At 48.8% G+C, this 24,270-nt stretch overlaps 3 protein-coding genes and 1 long non-coding RNA gene across 8 annotated transcripts; 2 read left to right on the forward strand and 2 right to left on the reverse strand.

The window, feature by feature from the left end:
* Window positions 1–2,557: 2,557 nt before the first annotated feature.
* LOC120641731 (ubiquitin-conjugating enzyme E2 28-like) lies at window positions 2,558–5,247 on the forward strand. The gene is made up of 2 exons (XM_039917950.1): window positions 2,558–3,092; window positions 3,250–5,247. The coding sequence occupies exons 1-2, from the start codon at window positions 2,808–2,810 to the stop codon at window positions 3,616–3,618; spliced, it is 654 nt and encodes a 217-aa protein (XP_039773884.1). The 5' UTR covers window positions 2,558–2,807; the 3' UTR covers window positions 3,619–5,247.
* Window positions 5,031–6,270, reverse strand: LOC120641732. The gene is made up of 2 exons (XR_005662375.1): window positions 5,837–6,270; window positions 5,031–5,741 (listed from the first exon to the last, which is right to left on the reverse strand). It is a non-coding gene; the product is annotated as an uncharacterized LOC120641732 (long non-coding RNA).
* A 2,975-nt stretch (window positions 6,271–9,245) lies between these two features.
* LOC120641733 lies at window positions 9,246–13,542 on the forward strand. Of its 2 annotated transcripts, XM_039917951.1 has the most exons (11): window positions 9,246–9,962; window positions 10,082–10,225; window positions 10,344–10,427; window positions 10,529–10,569; window positions 10,763–10,798; window positions 11,143–11,205; window positions 11,370–11,459; window positions 11,699–11,791; window positions 11,871–11,921; window positions 12,084–12,182; window positions 13,274–13,542. In XM_039917951.1, the coding sequence occupies exons 1-10, from the start codon at window positions 9,892–9,894 to the stop codon at window positions 12,179–12,181; spliced, it is 771 nt and encodes a 256-aa protein (XP_039773885.1). In that variant the 5' UTR covers window positions 9,246–9,891; the 3' UTR covers window position 12,182; window positions 13,274–13,542. The 2 variants fall into 2 exon arrangements, with proteins under 2 accessions (XP_039773885.1, XP_039773887.1); XM_039917953.1 differs by lacking the exon at window positions 11,143–11,205.
* A 323-nt stretch (window positions 13,543–13,865) lies between these two features.
* On the reverse strand, window positions 13,866–24,270 carry LOC120641734 (probable potassium transporter 15). 4 transcript variants are annotated; one of them, XM_039917954.1, is made up of 10 exons: window positions 23,733–24,264; window positions 17,450–17,678; window positions 17,104–17,352; window positions 16,872–16,922; window positions 16,504–16,764; window positions 16,219–16,271; window positions 15,996–16,110; window positions 15,528–15,782; window positions 14,904–15,426; window positions 13,866–14,692 (listed from the first exon to the last, which is right to left on the reverse strand). In XM_039917954.1, the coding sequence occupies exons 1-10, from the start codon at window positions 24,027–24,029 to the stop codon at window positions 14,176–14,178; spliced, it is 2,550 nt and encodes an 849-aa protein (XP_039773888.1). In that variant the 5' UTR covers window positions 24,030–24,264; the 3' UTR covers window positions 13,866–14,175. The 4 variants fall into 4 exon arrangements, with proteins under 4 accessions (XP_039773888.1, XP_039773889.1, XP_039773891.1 ...); XM_039917955.1 differs by having other exon boundaries at window positions 14,176–14,692; window positions 17,450–17,661; window positions 23,733–24,263; XM_039917956.1 differs by having other exon boundaries at window positions 14,416–14,783; window positions 23,733–24,270.

Here is a 24,270-nt window from a genome sequence, read left to right on the forward strand (position 1 = left end):
CTGTGAGAGGCCTAGGGATGGACGATATTTCATTTACCGTCCACCCCGGGACGCTAAATTGAATCCCGTCCTCCTCTAGTTTGGGCCGACCGGCTTCATCGATGGCAGCCACGCCGTCGTGGCCTCCGCCGCCTGCTCTCCTGGGCTATAGACGGTGCGAGGCCGTGTTCCGGAGCGCCAGAGAGGAGGCGGCGCCATCGGCCTGCTTTGTCGCGGACAGGAGGGCGCTGTCGCGGCACTGTGGTTCGGCGCGCCACGCCGCCGGCATGGGCACCGACCGTGAGCTGCGGAGCTACTCGCCCAGATGGATGCGTTCAACGGCTAAGTTGGCGGAAAACGTGCTCGCGCGTCGTCGTAGGGACGAATTTCCTCGGCGGCGCTGCTGGGGTTGGACGGCTGCCGGCACTGGACCGAAGGCTGGACTGGTGAAGTTGTCGCTACCCGACATGCGGCAGAAGCGGGTCGTGTTGCAGGCATACGCAGCGGTGATGAGCCTGGAGTTCATGGGGAGGCCGGCGGCACCTCGTCGGACCGAGGTCACCGCGGTGTGTGCTCCGATCCGAGGCCGGCGCGGCACAGGGCGCCAGGGCGTGGACCCGGAGCTCCGCCTCCACGCCGGTCGCCTCCTGCTACCCGGAGAAGGGGGACGAGAACTGGGAGGATTACTGCGACGCCGTATGGCCGCTCACAACGCGAAGATAGAGAAGGAAGGGAGGCTCCGCTCTGCTTCTTCGTCGTCGGAGCGCCGCCACAAGGTCGCCGCGCCGCGACGTGAGAAGGGACGGAGCCTCCTGTCAGTGGAGGACAGTGTAGCGTTTCCGTTTCTTCAGGGCCGCCGGCCCGTCGCGTTGCCATCTACCGTCAAGGTCGTAGCGTTTCCTTTGATTAATTAGCACAAGATGAACAATTCTCTCTAAGGTATTTAGACGCATGGTCTATAGCGTACGCGATTGAAATTGAGAACGACGAGACGATGCTGCTTCATAATTCTGTCTCGTATTAGCTCCAAATGCTTCGAGGAAATCGTGGAGATTGTAGCCTAATTCAGTATATCAGTTGTGCTTACTTCTGATTGGTATATATGAGTTGTTGTCATGATAGACCACTATCACTCCTCCCGTTATCTTGTCATATTTGGATGGTGAGACTTGTGAAGCTGGCCTTTTCCATGTTTATGTTAGGCAAGCAATATTGGTCATCGTTTTCATGTTAAAAATGTACATATGCTACCTTTTATGTAAGTTAGTGGTCAGTTATACATTACATGGCCTGTTATTTACATTATATGATTCGAAAAAGATGTGAGGTTTAAGTGCTACTACTGGTCCACTGCCTACCAAATTGAGCTCCTTTTGGCAGTTTGGTTTGTCAAAGTCAATTTTGACTCTTGCATTGGCACACGGCACAAATTCTTCAGTTGACATGGTCTGAGCGCAGAGGGGCAGCGGAAGCATTGAATTAGCAAGCTAACACTCATAAGCATTTCACCGAACATCTTATGTGCATATATCAAACAGCCTTACGGTATCAATTCTTCAAACATGGTGCTGTCAAAACATCACAAGTTGGAATATACTTGCAGAAATTAGCTCACCAACACACCAATCCTCACTATCAATATATCAAAAACTCATGTATGCATCATATGCTAATCTTATCCATACATCATGAACTTGAACAAAATGACACCAATAGCATGCAAGATAGGAACAAACCAACAAGTATGACAAGATAAACACCGAATTAAAAGTAGAAATAATGATTTACGTGGAAACCCTTTACAAGAAAAATCACGAACGACAACAAGCAAGCAATCCACTATGAAGATGGGAATACAAGAGGTGGGAGTAAAAAACCTCCGATTTCACTCTCTAATGGATGGATTTTGTATATCAAAGCCTCACCCGTCAGATCTGCTCTCTCTCCCCCGCAACCCCAAAAGGGGAAGAAAGAGCAACCATATAAAGGTAAGTTTTCAGAATAGCCCTCGGAGCTCCAGAATATTACAAACAGCCCCAATTTCAGTATACAAACATGTGTAAATCTTATTTTGCATAGCAAATGAGCTAATGGACTTCCAAATTGGTGAAATTAGGAGCTGCACATCACACATAGGTTATTTTTGTGATAGTTTATTAGGTTGGAATTTTTGTTTTGTTTATGAGTGTGTATGAGATCATGCTGTGCATGCGCTTAGTTAGATCTTAGATGCAATTCCTCGTGTATAAACTATTCCTCACTTTTCTGAATTGTACTATGTAACTTTAGCTAATCTGGAGGTTGTTACATTCGGTCACGAGCCACAACCATCTTGATCAGTGGGTGCATTATTTCTAGGATTGAATATTTCTCTCGATCATATCAAATAGGACCCTATGATTTAAATGTTATTTCGGTGCTTCGGAGTTCAAATCCATCTACATTTCTTTATTCAGTGCGCATGCCTCTTCCATTCCATCCCATAGTGGGGGTATCAGTTATCACGTATGGTAATTGGTATACCTCACGTAACTACTTGTCGATAAATCATAAATGGAGGCTCCTCGGCCAGTCACGGGCTCACGGCATGCCACGCCAGTGCGAGCTAGCAAGATCTCACAAGCCATCTCAATCCATTCCTAAATCCTAATCCTCCATCTATATAATGCCTACTCCAACAGTCCAATCCATCTAGAGTTGTGTTCGTTCTTACTGATCTCTGTTAGTAGAGGTAACTACCTTCCATCGAATCATCTCCACTCTCCTGGTTCCTGATCTCGCAGCATCACCGCTCACCAGCTCTGCAGCTAGAGGCAGAGGCGGCCACCATGGTTCCCGGCGGCGGGGCTCTCCATCTCCGGCGCGCGGCCACCGGCGCGCGGCCAGACAAGTCTCGCCCCTGGACGACGCGGCTCGAGAGGGAGCTCGAGGGGCTCTGGGCCGACACGCCGGAGTGGTGCGTCCCCGGCGCCGACGCGACGGGCCGCCTCCGCTGGCAGGTCGTCGTCGTCGGCCCCGAGGGAAGCCCCTACGACGGCGGAGTCTTCACCGTCCGCGTCGAGTTGCCCCGCGACTACCCCTTCAAGGCTCCCAAGGTCACGTTCGCGACCAAGGTGAGCACGCGCGGCGCCCTGATCGCCTGGCTCGTTGTAGTTTGATTTTGATCCCCTCTCTGTCTGAATTGTGATCGCCGAATTCTCTTCGTTTTCTTGGGCTGACGCGCGCATCCATGTCGTCCTTTCGCTGCTCTGCACTGGCGATTTCATTCAGGTGTACCACCCGAACGTCGATCCGAGGACCGGGCTGGTTTGCCTCGACTTCCTGACCGACAAGAACTGGTGGACGCCTGTGTGGACGGTGGACAAGATCCTGCTGGTCGTGGTCTCGCTTCTGCACGAGCCTGTCATGGACGGCGGCGCCATCAACCGGGAAGCGGCGTACCTCTACAAGAGGAAAAGGCTCGTGTACGAGGAGATCGCGCGGGCGACGACCTGGCAGCACGCGTCGGCGTCGGCAGCGCCACGGGATGAGCCATCGTCTTCGTCAGAGAAGGAGCGCCGCCCGTCGTCGTCCCGGGGCTTTTCCCAGCTGTGGCACCGTCTCATGAGGAGGATGGCGTCTCTTCGGACTTCAGGATAGGAGGCAGGGCCTGCAGCTGCAGGTTGCCGGCCTCTTGCCTGCTGAGTGCTGACAGAATTTCTGCTATGCTGGATGCTGGAGCTGGACACATAGGTGATGAGTGTTTCATCTTCAGGCCATTCTATGCTTGCTACTAGCTTATCATTCGTAGCTCATCAACTAGTGTCCGATCAATTATGGAGAGATTTGCGCGTTCTTCGGATGGTTTAGAAATTAGAAAATGACTAGAAACACATGCGCGGCTTTGCCGCGCCCTCCCTTGAGGGCAGGATTCAAAAATATCAATGATGCTTATAACGTCGATATATGGTCATTGGAGCCAGCAAAGCCTTGGAAACCTGCATTGGTCTGTTAATCTTGAGTTGCTAGTGGTACAACCAGTATTCTTCTGACTGCTATAATTCTAGGTGTGATAGTGATTTCTATAACTTAAACCATCAGTACAACAAGAAATTTTGTTGTACTACCATAACATAGGAGATTTAGGTGAGCATTCAAAGGAAGGCAAATTTTGTTTTAAAAGCTGGATACAACTTTTGTTGAAGATTGCAGATTGCTAGATAAGGGTATGCAAGTTTGCCTAAGTATGGATCACTGTCATCATCAAACTGATGACCAAACTCTTTGACATGAAAGCTACAAGAGAATTTAACTGGTTTCTGTGTCTGCTCCATTGTTCATCATTGATCACCAATTGCAGGAACAAGCAAGAGTTGTCACACTTGAGCCGCACCCTACTTGCTTTGTACGAATAATTACGAATTTGTCATCCTGAGTCTTCGCTTTAAACCAAGGACAATTGCATTGCTAAGTACATCATGCCTTAAGTTCTAGAAAACCATGTATACATCATGCAAATGAAAGCTATTGCCATGTTTGCTGGCATTCTTCGATTCAGAACAGTTTGCTTAGTAGTTGCCTTGGTAATTGTCGTTTCACACCTATGAAAAACTGATAGTTTTGGTGCAATTCTATTATATTAATTAATATGATTATTTCAGATAGGTATTTAAATAAAATATATATTAAAAGAAATATAATCTTCAGTAAATAAGATGGAGGCGTATCAATTGTCAACCATGAAATAATCAACAATGGTTGCAATAGAATTATAACTTTATAGAGAGGTACCTATCTCAAAAGGATTCATGTCTCTAGATCATTCTTGAATTCAATGTGTAGACTGAGCTCTCTTTTCATCATCCTTTTTGGTCCTTATAAAAATGGTTGTGCCTTAATGCCTAGGCGTATGATACATTGTTCATATAGGAGTTCAAAAGCAAGCTTGTTAATTCAATACATCTGCTTTTAAAGCATTGCTTGTTGATCGTTGTAAAATGAATATATGGTAAAAGATCTTACTCTGCTATATCAATTATTCAGATAATATGTTATTATATGATACATTCAATGGGACAATGCAATTCTTATTTCGGTAGGTTGCACAGTGCCTTACAAAGGAGAACGAAACCTAAACAACTATGAAGCTGTGGAGTGTGAGGAAGTTTATGAACATCCATGGAAAGAAGCAAATCTGTGATCAAAGAGCCAGCCATATTTAACCTTGCAGGTAAATAGGAAAGTCCAAAGATGCTGTCAGGCTAAACATTCAAATTAGCAGCCAGGGAAGGGGAAAAAACTGATGATCTCTATGGGGCTATGGGAAAATTAACTTCAACGTGGTGCTGCACTTGTTCAATGAGTGACAGAAACAGATATGCAAGCAGCAAGTAGGCAGTGTACCTCCAGGAAGATGTAAGAAAAAAAAGTGATGATCTCTATGGAGCTATTGGAAAATTAACTTCAACGTGGTGCTGCACCTGTTCAATGAGTAACAGAAACAGATATGCAAGCAGCAAGTAGGCAGTGTACCTCTAGGAAGATGGCGGAACTATGTTTGCCGCTCCTTTCTATAGTTTTAGCTAGTGTTACTGTGTTAGAGGTATTTTGATCATTTATCTTTTCTGGAAAGGAGAATGTACTAAAATGGAGCCACATGGTATGTCCACCAAATTGCAGGAACAAGCATGGTAAAAAGTTCTTTTTTTCTCATACAACCATGGATGCTCCAATCGTCTCCCACCTCAGCAAGGGATTCCAAAATATTGGAGAAGCCGCAACAGCTAGCACCATTAACAAACCACATTGCATCATATCTGTTAAAACAACATCGGCAATGCATAGATGAAGAAATGAGGGGAAGAAGAAATCTACTAACCACTGACAACGCCCAGATCGCTCGACATAGCAATATCCTCTTTCTGCTGAGTGAAGTAATATTGTAAGCTCCACAACGCTCTCAATTTCTAAACTAATGCAACTGGATGCATCTGGACATTCAATGGTGAGAAAGATAATGGATAATCAATAATAGAATATGTCTGACAAGCGATAAGCTCAGAGAAAAAACTGAAAGGAGTAAAATTAATCACTAAAAGAAAAGAAAGGATAGAATATTAATATTGTTCAGTGTTAGGGAGGTTCAGATCTGTGCAGATTCTAAGTATAGTGATACATGCTCTGACTTAAGTCACAAAGGATGCATCAGGGAGGCCTTAACAAATTGTCTTCGTTGCCTGCTGTCTCTCTATTCCTCTTCTCTTCATTTGGCCAAGCATAGAGCAGGAAGCAGTGATGTTGCTGTAGAAACGGCACGGCAGCTACAAAAATTTAGGTTCACAGCGGAAACCATTTTATTGCAAAATTTAAGATACTAATAATCTATGTTGTAAAGAACTGGACATGTGACATGCAAACACTTCTTTTTCATACCTTATTAAAATCAATTTCGGTTGTTCAAAACAAATGCTCCTAGAATTGAAAACTGGCTGCAGCCTCTAGCTAAATTTACACACTACAACGGTATTGGCATTGCCAGCATATATCTAGTCTATATGTTTGCCAAGACCCTTCAATATTATTTAATTTTTATTGTTGTTTGTTGTATCCTGAGTATGCTTAACTTGGCAGCATGGTGTATTTGCAATCCTCGACAGTGTTGGATACTGAAATTCAAAGGAAAAAAAGGATATCTGCAATTTCCTTGCAACAAATCGAAGGAGGAACAAAATATCGATGGACATGGAGGGTAAAGACTTTAAGCACACTATTTGTACTTTTTTGTACCTGTCGGCTCAAGCATTTGGGGAGTCAGCATGGAAGGGAGGAGCAGCATCCAGATAAACGCGAAGAGGCAACAGCATCTAATGCTCACCACCCACGGCCTTGACGCTGGTTGGAGATCGAACGTTGGCGAGCGAGTCGGGGTCAAGCCGACGGCAAGGTAGCCGAATGCTGCAGGGCAGTTGGGAAAGCCTGGTGGAGGTCGAGCCAATGCCTGCACCGCCAGCCGCGCCGGGTCGTAGACTCGCAGTGGCCGCTAGGGCGCTACTGGCGCTGGAATGGCCGGGTTCGCCGCGCTCGCAGCCCGTCTGCGTCGGGGTCGCTAGGGAAAGCCTAGTGGGGTCGAGCCCACGCTCGCACCGCCGGCCGTGCCGAGGTCGCGGTGGCTGCTGGAGGCCCCTGCCTGCGCCAGGATGGCCGGGACCGGAGCGGCCGAGTTTGCCGCGCCTGCACCCCGTCTGCGCTGGGGTCTCCGAGTCCGCTGGGCTGTCACCCGCGTGGCCACATTGGGATGGCCGGGAACGCAGTGCCCGCGGCGGCGAGGCCGATGCTGGGAGTGGGAGGAGAAGCGAGGTGCGGGCTGCGAGCGGCCCTCGCGAGGATTCACGACCCTTGACGGATTAACGGGTGAGACACCGCTAACGATCCCGATCGGACGGTCCGTATCGTGTCTTGGTCAGATCCGATGGCTATGGGGTTAGCGGGCGACGTGGCCCTATCGGGCGCCCGCAGTTTGGTCCAGGAATCGTAGATAGAGATCCGTGTGATTTTATTTTCCTTGTTTCTTGAAATGGGATTTGTTTGCTCGCCTTTTCTTTTCCTTTTTTTTCATAAAAAAACATCGCAGGGCGAGAGATAAGATGGTTGTGTTCTTCGATGTGAGATACCTTGTTCAAAAGGTCAGGTTTGGCATGTGGCGGCCGGCCTGCAACTATCTCAACCGCTTCATTAACCGGACCTCAAGCTACGAAAGCCACCTCCTCCTGGGGTTCCTCCAGCAACTCAGGGTCCTCAACGAATTCGCCGACGGCCAATGGAGGACGGCACCCTCGTTCTGCCACCCGTTCGCACGCCTCTACAAGTACAAGAAACCTGAGAAAGGTGGAGTACTCACTCCTGATTGTGATGAGTGAATTGTCAACCGTGCAGTGTGATCGTGTGCTTGGTCTTTGGTTGCAGGTACATGGGCGTCGAGTGTCGACGGAGAGTTGTCGTGGAGGTGCTGTGGCCGATGGACCGTGCGGTGGACGGTGGTGAAGGGCAGCCGGGACCGGAGCTCGGGTCGGGCGGCAGCTGTGGCGTCCACTCCTGGATCGAGAGCGCAAGCGCCGACGGAAGGCGGGTTTCTTTGTTTGCGCCACAAAACCAAGTTGGCGGACGGCGGTTGAAGACGCCAAGTCGTGGAGCCACGGCGTCGGTCTCGGGACTGGCGGAGGAACGGGCGTCGACGGCGTCTAAGGCCTCGCTACGGGCGAGGAGGTGACAGACGCCGGGCGGCGTCTAGGGCCGTCAGAAGGCCAAGGCGGGAACGGCGTCCAGGGCCACGGCGTGGAGGTGGGAATCTTCCCGCGCGTGGAGTTTTGATGATTTTCTCAAAACCGGCCACCTACCCAGATTTCGCGGACCCTCCAAAACCGCGGACCGGATCTTCATCTACGTGGCAGCATCGCGGAGAAGACTTCGATTCGAAGAAAGAACCTCGGCCATCGGATGAGATCATGTAGATATTTCCGGTTTAGCCCCTACGGGTGTTTTAGTCTCTAGTTTAAGTCTAAGGGTATTTTGGACCCCTACGTGGGCACCATAAATACCCCCTCTCCTCTCTCCCTCTCCTTTTGCCTGGCGCCCAGGCCGCCTGCCCCTTCCTCCCGTCGCCATCTCTCCCTTCTCTCTGTTCTTCCTCCCTTCCTTCTCTAGGAGTAGGATTCAAGGTATGGATTTTTGAGACTTTGTACTAAGGTTGAATGGGAAAGGAGGCCCTTCCCTCCTTGTGCCCTCCGGGGTTTTGATTTCGTTTCAATCTCGTACGTCTTGTGCTTAGTTTGTGATGAATTCGATTTTCCTTTATCGATTCTTGAGCACGAGATGAGGGGTTGTTTCTTGATGATCACGTGACTCTTTGAAGTAATTCTAATCCATCTAGCCTAGTACTAAAACCCGCGGAATTACAAGTCCCTTTAATTCGAAGTTTTTGAGTTCTAGAGAAGACCCCGTTCTTGCTCGGGAATTCCTCGATTCCTCCCAAACCATGGAGTGATTTGTCGATTCCTTTGATGGGTATGTTCACAAGGTCTCTGTGATCGTGCCTGCAAAATTTGAGCTTCTTTGGACTTGGTTTGATCCTCCAATCGTCGAGTTTTTCAAAGGACGCGGGCTGTTAAACACCAGTTCTGCTCGCGCTGGGTCTTTCGTTATCGCCGGTTGAAGCGACGCTTGAGATCAAGATCGTCGGATCAACCGGTGAGTAGAAGTTTCGGTTTTTAGGGTTTTTGGCTTTTCTGCTTGGTTGCACCGGTGCATTAGTTCCACACGCATCGGTTCAACCGGTGAAGCTTCACCAGAGACCGAGTGTGTGCTGTTTGGCCAGTTGCACCGGCGTATAGTATTTTCGCAGCGTCGGTTAAACCGGTGTTCGGTGTTGTTGCTTTTACTGTCTCTCTGGACAACTGCACCGGCGCTTCGGACTTGTTTTCGTCGGTTCAACCGGTGCTTAGAAAATCATTTTGAGGCCGCTCTGGACAACTGCACCGACGTTGGAGTGTGATTTTGTCAGATCATCCGGTGTATTATCGCCGGTTGAACCGACGCTTTGTTAATCTCTACATCGGATCAACTGGTGCTCGTTCTTCTTTGCTGCCGGCTCTGTGACGTCGGTTGAACCGGTGAAGACTTTCTTCACACGTCGGTTTAACTGGTGTTCATATATCGAGCCGATTTTTGTGCTATTCTTCGTGTTTGCTTCCGCGATTGTTCTCGTTTGTTCTTAGGGTTGTTTTGTGTTAGTGTAGTTCCTTTATAACTACTCTGCACTTCACCTAGGACTTTAGGGTTGGGTGCGCACTTGGGATCTTAAGCCGAGCTTACGATTGCGATAATTTTTGCGGCTCCCATTCACCTCCCTCTGGTCGTCTTTTCGGTCCCTCAAAACCTATGCTCGCTGCGTACCCTTGCTTCCTCACCCTTATTCAGGATGTCCTCTTCCTGCGCACAGATCATGCCAGGTACGGTCTTAATCTCCCTCCCACATGACGCTACCTTATGCAATGTGATCTTTTTCTTTGAGCTGTATATAATGTGATGTGCAGCACGCTTATTTCTCTGGGGTTTACTCCTGATGCAGGGACTACGTGGCATGGAAAGTAGTCCAGCACAAGGCGGCGAAGATGGTAAAAAAGATGGCCTACGAGGTGCCCGAGCTTAAGGACAAGCTGCATTTACCTCGCCGCCCGAACAACCTGTACCACGTCGTGTCCATTGGATCCAGGTACATTTGTGCGCACGGCACCGGTGCAACCGTGCAAGCTTCTTCCGTTACTATATGACATTTGCAGTTTCCAGGACTAACAGTCGGCCTGCTGCTCATGTGATGGAATCTCGCCTAGCTTTCCTCGAAGGCGTGTCGTGAAGAACTTAGGCCGGCAACAAGCAACCGACATTGCTCGAGTCTATCTTCAGCTGAAGAAGAGGTACAACATGCATATGAATTGAGACTCTGCTGTTTCTGCATCTTCTTTTTTGACACTCACAGATCTGCACTATAAAAATATTGATTCTTGAAACCGTGCAGACTGCCTTCTTCAAGTCAGGGTGAAAGTAATGGTTTCTCAGGTATCAATGGATAAAACTGTTACTGGATATCTGTAGATAGTATTGTCTTTTCAAGCATCATATACAGACATTATTGGGCATCTCCTATAATGTCTGGCGCATGCGCATTTGGTTCTGAAGAATGTGTTTGCCTTTCATTTATAATATACGGTTGTGCTTATTACTGACCAAGCTTTTTCAATGGCTGGAGCAGCAAGTGAATTAGATGAGCCACTGATTGCACTACTTGGTACGTACGACTAGTTTTTTCCATCTGTATCCGCTCTTAATTGTTTACATTCCAGTTTACAGGTTGTTGATGGTGTGTTAAACAGAGTATATTTCTCTTTTCCCAATTTTGAGTGAATTTGCTATTTCAAACTTTGTTTGCTGTCCTCGCATCTGCTCACTTTCTTCTTCTGATAGATGTTATGATTTGGTAGTGTAGAACACCATGTCTACTATGATTTCATCGGATCTCCCATACATGCAAGCTAGCAGAACAAGAACATCCCCTCATTCTTTTACGAATTCTCATTACTTTGCAAAACACTTAATTCTGGATCATGACTGGAAAACTCTTGTGATCTTCAGAGAAAGCTTTGCATGCTGGTAGGTGTTACTTTCACCCTCAATATCCTCCTCCCGATGGAGAAGGTAATATTTTATTTCCCACAGTTCAGAACAAGCTGCAGTTTTGAAACTTTTTACATTATATAAAACAAAAGCAAATGTTTATATGTATGTACACAGCGTGGACCAAAGAACACCCTAGCAGAAGTTGCAATTCCAAATTGCTGATACTGTTTGCTTCTCTACAGATTTTCCGCTCCTGCAGATGCTAGATAGGGAGAAGGTACATTTGACTCCATTATCCATCAACCCCCGTGCTGAAAATTCATCCAAACAAGGTAACATGCATTGTGTTTTCTTTAGCTCAGATTAAGCTGCAATTTCTTAGTGCCGATCTTTTTTTCTTCCTTTCAAAGAAAGGTAATATTGTATTTCCTACAATTTCAAGCTGCAGTTTGAAGTTCTTATATTATATAAACGAAAGCAAGGGTTTATGTAGATGTACACGGTGTGGACAAAAAGGGGACCCTAACAAACATATTGTTGCAGTTCTGAATTTACTGTTTCTTCTCTACAGGTGTTCCGCCCATGCAGATGCTAGCTATGCCTCCATTCGTGCTCAAATCCTCCAGTGGTCAAGTACATCAATTCCAACATTCACCCAAACAAGGTAACATGCCTTGTGTTTTCTGCAATTCAAATTAAGCTGCAAATTCCAACTGCCAAGCCTTTTCTTTTCTTACTTGCAGATGCACTGCAGAGTTCTGCTGCTGTGGCCTTTGCAGAAACAACTAAGTCAGGTAAGTTGATTTAACCGTTTAGGTTGATTCAAATGGGGGCAATACACCACCTGCACCTTCGGTCTATGAAATTGCTTTTAATTTACTACTAACTGTGGGAAGCTACTGCAATGTCCCTATCAAGGGTATTTTTTGTCCTTAAGAGTATGTTGTTTTGGGCAGCCATGAAGCTTATGAGCTCTCAGGAGTCTCCACAAGATGCTGCTCGTCCAGGGACCAGGGAATATTTAAATGGGCCGCAAACAACTAATCTTTCGTGAAGTACGTCTTTTTACGCTCCCGTTTTCCATGAATTTTCACATGTACAGCAGCGCTATGTTTATAGTTTAGTTTTACGTATATTCTGCGTAGTATTCTATATGGAACAGCCCAAAGACAACCCTGCAAAATATTTGTTACTGCATTTTGCCTTTAAGTGTGTTATTTGCATTTAGTATAATTGCATCGCCTTGATCCAACTATGGTTCCTTGTATATCAGGGTTTGTTCATAAATTATCACCTCACATAAAAAGAAATTAGGCAGCCATTATATGCTTTTCCTTAGAATGGCAAGCTCTTTTCTTGGCATAGAATCTGGATTGATGTGGTGTCTGTCAAGATAGACCAGGATGTGGCATATACGTTAATAAATCCAACATCACATGTAATGCTACTTTTGTACAGCCTGGACTATGATTTATATGGTATCAAGGTTAAATCAACATCATCAACAGTACAAAACATGTAATGGTTGGCTTGTCTTTCTTAGCAACTTCGTTAGTGAAACCTAAATGCCAAATTACTAAATTGAATTACTCTTAGAATCCTAAGGCGCAATATAGCTGCTTTCCGGTCACAAATCAAGGTAGGAAGTGCATAAGTCAGGTTGAAGCTTCAGATTTCCTTTAAAAAATTTGATTTATAATGCATCCCTTACTGCTTGCTCCCCGGACATTCTGCTGCATGCGACTCTCAAAGTTTTGGTAGTGTTCTGATCGATATCATTAACCTCAACTAGCTTACTGTTAATGCTTTACTAATTTACCTTATATGATGATCCTGGTATATGCCATGCTGGATGGCATCAGGAAGAGTTTTAGCCAATTTGAATATCTTATTTGTTTTTCTGACATGGTAGTGCGCGTGACTCTGCGACCGTCTCAAAGCATAATGAGATTAGAGAACTTATTATCAGTTCGTGGACCTGAATTTAGGCCAGCATGATGTATGAACTGAAGTTCTCTAGGGAGTATGCACTTTAGATGTTGCACATGTCGTCTTACAGCTCTCATGCACTTTTATCGCCAGCTCACCACACCTTTTTTTTTTATAAAACTGCCAGCTCATCGCTATCTCTACATTTCTCTTGCAGGTCTGGAGCGCAGGCAAGGAAACAGTGTACCGACCCCGTGGCGTGGCCTGTGACTAATGGTGGCTTCGGCGTTGCACTGACCTCAGCTGAAGAGACCTTTTATTACCCTAGTCGAAGTAGCTTTATTATCTAAAAAAACAGAGGATCTTAAGTAATGTTTGAAATTAGGAAGTACTTGCGTAGCGGTGACCCTTGGAGTCTTGGACAACTCGAATGAATCTGTCGGAATCTTGTTATTGAGCTACTCCATTATTCAACGCACTTTTAAGTCTTATATCTCATTTTTGTTTGACTGTTCCGTACTGTTGCATTCATTTCCTTCTCATTTTTTTACGCACGCGAAAATTCAGGATTAATCAGGAGGCACCAATGCAGACATGTTCCTTTTGAACTTCATTACGGGTGGAATTTACTCTTTAGAAGCATACTTTTGGTTCTTTAATTTGCATTTGTCAAGGCATGCTCTGTTCTTCCTCCGTAACTGCTTCATCTCATCGATGGTGCTGAGTACCGTTCCTGCTACATATAATCCCCTCGTAACGGGACAATAATCATTAAGAGTTTCCTAAACTGGCAATAATCTAAACAACAATTGGTTGATCCGTGTGCATATTCATTAAAAATTCCATAAACTGGCAAGTAAACAATAGTTATTTGTTCCGTGTGCATATGACAGCAAAATGTGTCACAGATGCATCCACCGGACCTTGCATTGTACAATAGCTACACGGGAGATTGATCCCTACAAAAACCGAACTGAAGCCATAATTTCCTGAACAAGTCCAAGAGTGCAGGTATCGTCGTTGGACATTGGCTGTCCAACACTCACCGTCAGCCTTTTCCGGTCCAGTGCGGTATCTATGAGACAGCCATCAACAACGCAACCAGTGCTGCTCCGGCATTTAGACATAAGAAGTCATGCGCACTTGCATCATGTTCGAGTGTGGGATGCTCATCAACATGATCGCCCGGCGGCAGTTGTTCCTCAGGAATGCGAAGAAATAGTTTATCATCAGCTTCTTGAAGAACCATGAGTCCTTCCTGGCCTTGATGATGGGGCTGTCGATGAGATAGACGGCACCAGACTGCTTTGACTGCTTGATGAATGCCAGCTCCAGTTCGAGGTTCTGTGCGTAGTCCAGTACAGGATCGTGCTGAGGCGTTGAGCAGCTGGCTTCAGGAATGACTTCTGTTGAAGGCGCGTAGTCTGCCAGTAGAGGGACGTCGAGGGAGTAGAGGCTGCCATTTGGCGCTGTGATGATCTTCACAGGGGTTGGAGGCTCTTCATCAGAGTCGACATCGTCTTCGCTTTGTAGGGATAACTCTACTGCCTCCCTTTGTATGAATTTTTCGAGGCCTTCTATTAGGAGACACTCAAATACACTGTGGTGCTCCTGCTTCTTGTCTTTGTACCCATATCTGTGTACACACAAGTTAGTATCAGGGGACATTTTGCAGCTGATTCATGCTGAAGCTGAACAACTCCTGCATAACTGGATGGTCAATTTACCTACATTTTTTTGAACTGCAGTCAATTTACCTACATTGCATTGCAATTAAAAACAATAGCATGGTTGAAACCTAACCTCTACATGGACCAAAACATGTATTCATGTAAAATGAAGCTTACCTGGCTATACAGCGGAACATGTGATAGCCCCTTGAGCATACACGTTGGAAAAGAAACCTTTCACTTTGGGGAACCACAGGAACCGGCACATTCCTGATACAGACAAACACTATTATAGAGTGTATCGCAGGAAGGGAGGTCAGAAAATGACCGAAAATTGCAGGAACTCCTTTCACAATATCACTGCAGACTAAGCCTAGTCCAGGAGCTCTGATGGTACCAAGGTTGGGCCCCAACTTTCTCATTAAATCCTTTGAAAGCTTCTGCTTGACTTCACTGTCATACTTAAGTTTGCTCCCATAGTTCCATATAAACATAATCATGAATAGAACAGATGCAAAAATCAACAGTGCCCAACCTCCATCTCCAACACTACTCAGAGCTGAGGAGAAGAAAATCAGCTCCAAGAAGAGGAATGTGATAACAAATGACAGAACCTTAACAATATTGGACTCCCATATTAGAAGCATTATGATTGTAACATAAACAGTGGCCATTATCATCACGCCAAGCTCCGCAATAGCTGTTCAAGATGGAACTGTGTCAGAGCATCCGAAACTAAACATATTTAATAAAAGAGAAATAAAACTACTGGCATGAAAAGTATATTCAATAGATTATTACCATATGCATTGCCAACATCATATATGCTTCTGAACAGAACGATAAAGCCCAAGCAAGAAAGCAATAGGAGCCAGTTTACAACAGGAATGTAGATCTTAGCCATAAATTTTCGAGATGTATGAACAATTTTCAGCCGAGGAAAACAACCAAGTGCTATAGACTGTTTTAGGCACTGGAATATAGCAACAGTCATTGTCCTACTGGCAATTAGTGCAGCCAAATTTGCCACTAAGAAAACAGGCCAGAAAACTCCAACTGCAAAGAGGAAACAGTTTAATAAGTCAAAGTAAATAGTTCCTCCGTATTGGTTAAAAAAAATCAACTGGAATATGTGAGAGGCCAAATGAAAGCACAAAATAGAACTGATCTAAGCAGCGAATATTTACATAACATGCCGAAGAACTATTATTGGAATATATTCAGAAGAAAATGGCAGCTAAGCTAAATGGTCAGCAACATTCAACTTACTTGGAATCGATGAAAAGAAGACCTGCTCAGATGACTTTGGGTTGGCAATAAGAAAAGCAGCTTGTCCTAGATATGCCAAGACAAGGCAAGGAAGAACAAGAAGCACAAACATATACTGCAAAGTAAAATGAACCACATAGGTGTTTACAGGAAATGTTAGTTGTGGTAGCATATTACGAAGGAGCAAATGAATTTGAGGCTCTCATAAGCTTGCAGATAATACCTGAACATATCTTACAGGAAAGTGACAAAGATTCGAAAAGATGGCCTCAGATCCTGCAATGTTGGTTGGATAAGCTTAAAAGTGAGTCTTTTTGAATGAGAAAAAAGAAATGTTTTTTTACTCAGATATTTAAGACAAAGTTCTGAGCAATGCACTATTACAAAAGGGAATCTTAGTTCATTTTAAAAAAAATAGTAGTAAAGAGATCCAGCAAAGTGAATAAGACAAACAAAAAAAATGGTTGGGCATTCAGCTGATTATAGATCAACAAGCTATGATTGTTACCTGTTGCACATAAAAGACACCCACCAAGGGACAGCCAAGCCTGAAAAGGATTCCTCCCAAAATAATAAATGATGTATAGAGGATTAAATGCCTTAAAAGCCGTTGGCCCAAATAGACTGAGATTGTATATGCCAATTCCTCCAAGACAACAAAACCATACAAGTAAAGAAGGGCCAAGTGCAAACCCCACTTTGCTAGTGGCATACCTCTGTACACTAAACAATATTACAAGAAGTGCAACTGAAATCATCACCACAACATCTGCAAAGAATGTTTGATGACAATACAAAGGGCAATAAGCAATATTATTAAAACAAAACTAACGTTTGCACTGAGGTACAAGAAATTTTAACCCAAAAAACAATCACCTTGAGAGGTATTGTGTATCCCAACTTTCAAGCCACTGACAGCAGACAACACTACATTCAGGGATAACTAATTAATTTGGATGTACAAAAGTATTCTTTAGTAGAGAAATAGGTTTACAATTTTATAGAAAAGAATGCACATTTATTCGATGACTAGTGTACTTTTTTATGATTATTCCACCAAAAAACGTCAAAATTGAAATTAAAATATGCACAAAATGAAGAAGTAAACCTGACATTGCTGGTGTGATAACTCCATTTGATATGAACATGGAAGTCCCAAACAACACTAAGCCTAAGAGCAATTTCTTTAACAACAATGACGATTCAAGTTTCTCTTTTACTTTTATGGATCTCTCAAGTTCTGGTGTTGGAAGCTTGAGTCGGAAACTTGACATCCTCTTCTCAGAATGTACTTGGTTTGGAATGAGACTCACTTTTGCATTTCTACAAATCAAAGAATACAAGGCAAATATACCCCCTGCAGAGTCGTAGAATCAATGGAAGATGTAAGCCTCTGACACACTTTTGCACAAAAATCTTAACCTGATTAACTCAATTCACAACCTCGCATATACCTTCACCGTCATCATTGGCCCAAAGGACAACCAGAACATATTTCACTAATGGCATCAAAATCAGAGTATACAGAACAAGTGAGAGAGCTCCAAGGACATCCTCCTCTCCTTGAATAGGGTACTTGTTAAACATGACATCAAATGTATATAATGGACCAATTCCAATATCCCCAAACACCACAGCAAGAGTCTGAAGCGCAAGAAACATTGTCCTGCCAAAATCAAACTCCTGCACATGTAAATGAAATAACTAAACCATATGGAAGATAATGAGTGAAACATGATCAACAATGGCAGGCATTCTGTAGAAACTGGAAATATATTAGGATCTATTGGTGCACACTTAATTTCTTTGAAGTGTTCCAAAAGAATTTACCTCTATCTGATGCCAACAGAAAAGATCAAGCTTGTGATATATTTTTAGATCAAAAGGAGTTGATTTTAAAATTCAACTTCACTTGGTGATAAAACTTCAAATAAACTATTGTTAAAATAGAGGTGTTCAAAACAATGGTGAGACTATTTGTTTACAAAAATAGCGACCACCTGGAACATTATTGAACAATACTAGCAGCCTATAAATTTAGTTCCAGTGTTGCTCTATTTGCTTTTACTTTTATAGATTCATTAACTTGCTGGACATATGTACCAAACTTTATATGAATCAAATAAATGTTGCATCTATACCTGCATTTTCTCAATTAACTACAGCTACATGTTGTTAGACAGGAGATTGCATCTCCTATTTAGGCTCCTGTAATTACGGCTGATTTGGTTGCCCTCCCGGGTCTTGTTTCTATAAACCGGGATGAGGCTTGCCTATATATTTGTAACCCTGTGTACATGATTAATCAAGTCGTGATTACCTGCCCACATACACGTCTTCATGGTATCAGATTAGGCTTTCCTTCCCTCGCTTCCGCTCCCTGATCGCCATGGCCGGCGACGCTCCTGTCGATCCGTCTGCCTCCGCTGGTGATGCCGCCGCCGCAGCAGCCGCCCAGGCCAAGATCGACGCCGCGGCCGCCGCCACGGCCAAGGCCGAGGCCGCCGCCGCTCGCCAGCGCCTCCAGGACGACGTCGCTCGCCACGAGCGCGACCTCGCCGACGCCCGCCGCCGGCTCGAGGAAGCCGACGCCGTTGCCGCCTCCGACGCCGATGGCGACGTTGATGACGGCGACGCACCTCCTGCTGGCGACGACGACGCCGTTGCTGTGCTGCACGCGCAGGCGCTCGGCATCCTCAACGTGCGCGCCCTCGTCCCCGTCGTCCTCGACCTCGCCGCGCCCTCCTTCTCCAAGTGGCGTCGGCTCATGCTCCTTGCCCTCGGCAAGTACGCCCTCGCCGACCACGTCCTCTGCGACGCCTCCTTCCCCGCCGTTCCGCACTGGGTGCGGATGGACCTCCACGTCCTCTCATGGCTCTACGGCTCCATCACCGGCGACCTCTTCGAGATCATCACCACGGCGTCTCCCTCCGCTCGCGGCGCCTGGGTCGCCCTCGAGCAGCAGTTCATCGGCAACCGCGAGACCCGTGTCCTTCTGGTGGACACCGAGTTCCGCACCCTCAAGCAGGGCGCCCTCTCCGTCAATGATTACTGCCGCCGGATGAAGACCTTGGCGGACTCCCTCACCGAACTCGGCGAGACCGTCTCCGACCGCGCCCTCGCCATGAACGTCCTGCGCGGGGTCTCTGACCGCTTCGACACCCTCCGCCTCCTCCTCAAGAAGCAGCGTCCCTTCCCCTCCTTCGTCGAGATCCGGTCCGAGCTACAGCTGGAGGAGCTCACCACGGCGGCGCCTGCTGCTCCACCCACCGCCCTCGTCGCGGGTCAGGCAGCCCCGCCCGCGCCGCCCGCTACCGCTCCGCCGGGCTCTGCTGCCTCTGCGCTCGTCGCCAGGGCTCCTGCTCCACCACCCACCGGCTCCTCCAAGAGCCGCCGCCGCCGCAGCAACAGCAAGGCCGGGGGCGCAGCCTCTCCCGCCGGCGGCGCTGCTTCCGCTCCGGCCGCGGGCTCCCCCTGGCCCTCGGTCTACAACCCCTGGACCGGGACCATCCAGATGTGGCCCGGTCCGGTCCAGGGGCGTCCGGCGTCCGCTGGGCCCTCTGCTGGGCTCCCCCGTCCGGCTGGGCCGCCCATGGCCTTCGCTGCCGCCGCGCCTGGGCCCTGGCTGGCGCCCTGGCCTATGGGCTGGCCTGCGCACGGCGGTTCGGGCCAACCCGGCCTGCCTGCTGGTGGACCGTCCCCCACTCCGCCCCTTGCCCCGCTGCCTGTCCAGGCCGCTGGTGGGCTGGGGGGGTTTGGGCCCTGGGACCAAGGAGTTTTGGCTGGCGCCTTCAACACCATGACCCTCACTCTGCCAGCTCCGTCCGGTAACTGGTATATGGATTCAGGTGCCACCTCCCACATGGCCTCCCACCCTGGTTTTCTCTCCAGTTCCCACCCTCCCTCTCCTTCTGATCCTTCTTCTATTGTCGTTGGCAACGGTGCCCCCTTACCCGTCACCGCGACTGGGTCTGCATCCGTTGGCAACCTCCGTCTCGATAATGTCCTTGTCTCTCCCAACATTATCACTAATCTTGTCTCTGTTCGTCAATTCACCACTGATAACTCCTGTTCTGTCGAGTTTGACCCCTTTGGTTTCTCTGTGAAGGATCTCAGGACCCGGAGCGTGATCGCCAGGTGCAATAGCTCCGGCCCTCTCTACCCGCTTCACTCCGAGCCATCCGCCACTGCCCTCCTTGCCACTGCATCTCCCGAGCTTTGGCATCAGCGTCTCGGCCACATTGGCTCCGAGGCTCTTTCGCGTCTAGCCAGCACGCCATCCATTGCTTGTAATAAAAATACTTTTAGTATTGATCTATGTCATGCCTGTCAGTTGGGTCGTCATGTGCGCCTCCCTTTTCCTTCCTCGCATTCTCGCGCTTCCCGCAACTTCGACCTCATACATTGTGACCTCTGGACCTCCCCGATTCCTAGTGTGTCTGGTTTTAAATATTACCTCGCTATCCTTGATGATCGCTCGCACCACTTGTGGACGTTCCCCCTTCGTCTGAAATCCGACACCTTCTCCACCCTTGCGCATTTTTTCTCTTTTGTTGCCACGCAATTTGGCACCACCATCAAAAGTGTGCAATGTGACAATGGTCGTGAATTCGACAATGCGTCCTCCCGTGCATTCTTTCTCTCCCATGGCGTCATTCTCCGTATGTCCTGTCCCTACACCTCTCAGCAAAATGGCAAAGCTGAGCGTGTACTTCGGACAGTGAACAACATCATTCGCTCCCTCCTCTTCCATTCTCATGCTCCCGCAGCCTATTGGGTTGAGGCTCTCCACACCTCCACCTATCTCTTCAATCGCCACCCCACTAAAACCCTTTCCTTCTCCACTCCTCACCAAGCCTTGCATGGCAGCCCGCCCGACTACTCCCACCTCCGCGTCTTCGGCTGCCGCTGCTATCCCAATCTCTCCGCCACCACTCCCCACAAACTTGCACCTCGGTCTACCCTTTGTGTGTTCCTTGGTTACTCCGCTGACCACAAGGGTTATCGTTGTCTTGACCTTGCCACCAATCGCATTCTCATCTCTCGTCATGTCACATTCGACGAGTCCACCTTCCCCTTCGCTGCAGCGCCCTCCCCCTCGTCTCCTCCAACTAACCTTGATTTTTTGGATGAGTTTGCCTCCCAGGTTGCTGTACAGGTTCCCCAACCCTCCGGCGCTGTTGCAGCCTTGCCCCGGCCGCCGGGCGGGCCGCCTGGCTTCCCTGCGCTGGCACGACGGCCCTCCTCGACTGGCGCTGGCCTACCAGCTGCTGGGCCGCTGCCTGCTCCGCCTGGCGCTGGGCCGCCGACTGCCACTGGGCCCCTGCCTGCCTCGCCTGGCGCTGGGCCGTGCGCTGGCACTGGCGCTGGGCCTTCTCCGGTCTCCCCTGGCGCTGGCACCGGCCCCCTACCGGCCTCCCCCGGCGCCGGCCCCCCGCTCACGTCGGCTGGTGAGCTGCCCGGCTCAGCTGGTGCGCCGGCACCCCTGCCTACGGATGCCTGGCACTGGGCTGGTTTCGGTCGCCCGCGCACCGCCCGGGTGCCTCGGCCCCTGGAGGCTGCACCGCGGCTCCCTGCCGGTGCCCTGCCTGCTCCTCCCGTCGTCAACCAGCACAGCATGCGTACCCGGAGTAAGAGTGGGTTTCGGCAACCTAACCTGAACCTTCAGGCAGTTGCTGTCTCCGCCATACCCACCTCTTACCGGGGTGCGCTCGCCGATCCTCATTGGCGCCGTGCCATGGAGGACGAGTACCAGGCCCTCGTCGACAACAACACCTGGTCTCTCGTCCCGCGCCCTCCGCATGCGAACATCGTCACCGGGAAGTGGATTTTCCGGCACAAGCTGCACTCTGATGGCTCTCTCGATCGATACAAAGCCCGTTGGGTCCTTCGCGGCTTTACCCAGCGGCCTGGTGTTGATTTCGATGAGACTTTCAGTCCGGTTGTGAAGCCTGCCACCATCCGCACGGTTCTCAGCATTGCTCTCTCCCGTGCGTGGCCCGTTCACCAGCTGGATGTCAAGAACGCCTTCTTGCACGGCACCCTCTCAGAGACAGTATATTGCTCTCAACCTTCAGGTTTTGTTGATGCAACTCGCCCCGATCACGTCTGCCGTCTCAACAAATCTCTGTATGGTCTCAAGCAAGCTCCTCGTGCCTGGTACAGCTGTTTCGCCACACACTTGCAGTCCCTGGGTTTTACTGAGGCCAAGTCCGACACCTCCCTTTTTGTCTACCGCCGTGGCTCGGATGCTGCGTATCTGTTGCTCTATGTCGATGACATTGTCCTCGCTGCCTCCTCAGCTGACCTGCTGCGCCGGATTATTGCAGCCATGCAGGCTTCCTTCCCTATGAAGGATATGGGACCCCTTCAGCATTTTCTCGGGATCGCCGTCACTCGTTCTCCTGCTGGTATGATGCTCTCTCAGCGGCAGTACACTGTTGACATACTCGAGCGTGCTGGGATGACTGCCTGCAAGCCATGCAACACACCCGTCGATACACAGGCCAAGCTCTCTTCTGCTGGTCCACCCGTCGCGGATCCCACTCTCTACCGCAGCCTCGTTGGCGCTCTGCAGTACTTGACGTTCACTCGCCCGGACATCACCTACGCAGTTCAGCAGGTGTGCCTTCATATGCATGATCCTCGGGAGCCGCACCTCACCGCTGTCAAGCGCATTCTTCGCTACCTACGGGGCACAGTTGATCTTGGACTCTCCCTCAGTTGTTCTTCGCCTGTTGCCCTCACTGTCTACACTGACGCCGACTGGGCCGGCTGTCCCGACACACGCCGTTCGACCTCAGGCTATGCGGTGTTCCTCGGTGATAGTCTCGTCTCATGGTCCAGCAAGCGTCAGCAGACTGTCTCCCGCTCTAGTGCTGAGGCTGAATACCGTGCTGTTGCCAACGGTGTCGCTGAAGCCGCCTGGCTGCGTCAGTTACTTCAGGAGTTGCATCAGCCCCTCCAGCGTACCACCATTGTCTACTGTGATAATGTGAGTGCCGTCTACCTCTCGTCGAACCCGGTGCAGCACCAGCGCACCAAACACATCGAGATTGACCTTCACTTTGTCCGGGAGCGTGTGGCTGCTGGGGCTATCCGTGTTCTCCACGTCCCGACATCCTCTCAGTATGCCGATATCTTCACCAAAGGACTGCCGTCTTCTGTGTTCTTGGAGTTTCGGTCCAGTATGAACGTTCGCTCTACCGACGATCCTACTGCGGGGGGGTGTTAGACAGGAGATTGCATCTCCTATTTAGGCTCCTGTAATTACGGCTGATTTGGTTGCCCTCCCGGGTCTTGTTTCTATAAACCGGGATGAGGCTTGCCTATATATTTGTAACCCTGTGTACATGATTAATCAAGTCGTGATTACCTGCCCACATACACGTCTTCACATGTAAACGTTGTGTTTCCTTTGTGGCTTTGTGCAGGTTAGAGAAGTAAATTGGCATACATGTGAATGTGGGTTGTAGGAAAAGGAAATACAATAATACATTGCTAACACACAGCACTTTATCTTAACCGGAATGTCAATTTCCGCGGCTTCAAGGATTAGATTTCCCTTCCCCACCTGATGGACTACCATTTCAGAAATCCTCCCAGCTAAGCAATCAGCACCTTATCCGTGTCATCCTGACCCCGAAGCAAATCTATCTCAATCACGCAACAGAAACAAACACCAGTCCCTCGCCCCAAACGCGATAAAGGAATGATCGCCCGTGCCAAGCCCCTCACCTCGGTGTCTTCGACCTGCTGGCCGACGGAGACCTCGTTGCCCTCGACGTCGAACCAGTCCACGGACGGCACGGTCCGGATCAGCCTCTTCTTCCCCTCCCGCTCTTCCTCGTCCTCGGCGTCCTCCTCGTCCTCCGACTCGAAGCTCCCGCCCCTGCCAACCGCCCCGACGGCCGCGGCGCCCCCGCGCCCGCCGCGGTCCTCGTCGTCGTCCTCCTCCGTGGACACCCAGCGCCACTCCAGCGACGGCGCCTTCCGCATGCCGCTGGCCGCCGCCGACTCCGCCGACGACGCCATTCCAGGCTAGGGTTGGGTCCCGATCGGATCGAGAGGGCAGGCCAGGACGAGGAAGTTTGGTATAGAAAAATTCCGCTCCGTGGTTGCGTGTGGCGGTGTGGGTGGTGGAGGAGATAGGGGGCACGGCGAGCGAGAAAACCGGGAGCAAGAGCGAAACCAATGACGATGGCGGGGCGGACAATGACGATGGCGGGGCGGACACGAGCACACGAGCTTGTTCGCGGAGATGGAGGGAAGGAGT

This window comes from Panicum virgatum, chromosome 7K (assembly GCF_016808335.1).
Source record: "Panicum virgatum strain AP13 chromosome 7K, P.virgatum_v5, whole genome shotgun sequence".
Lineage (NCBI taxonomy): Eukaryota > Viridiplantae > Streptophyta > Magnoliopsida > Poales > Poaceae > Panicum > Panicum virgatum.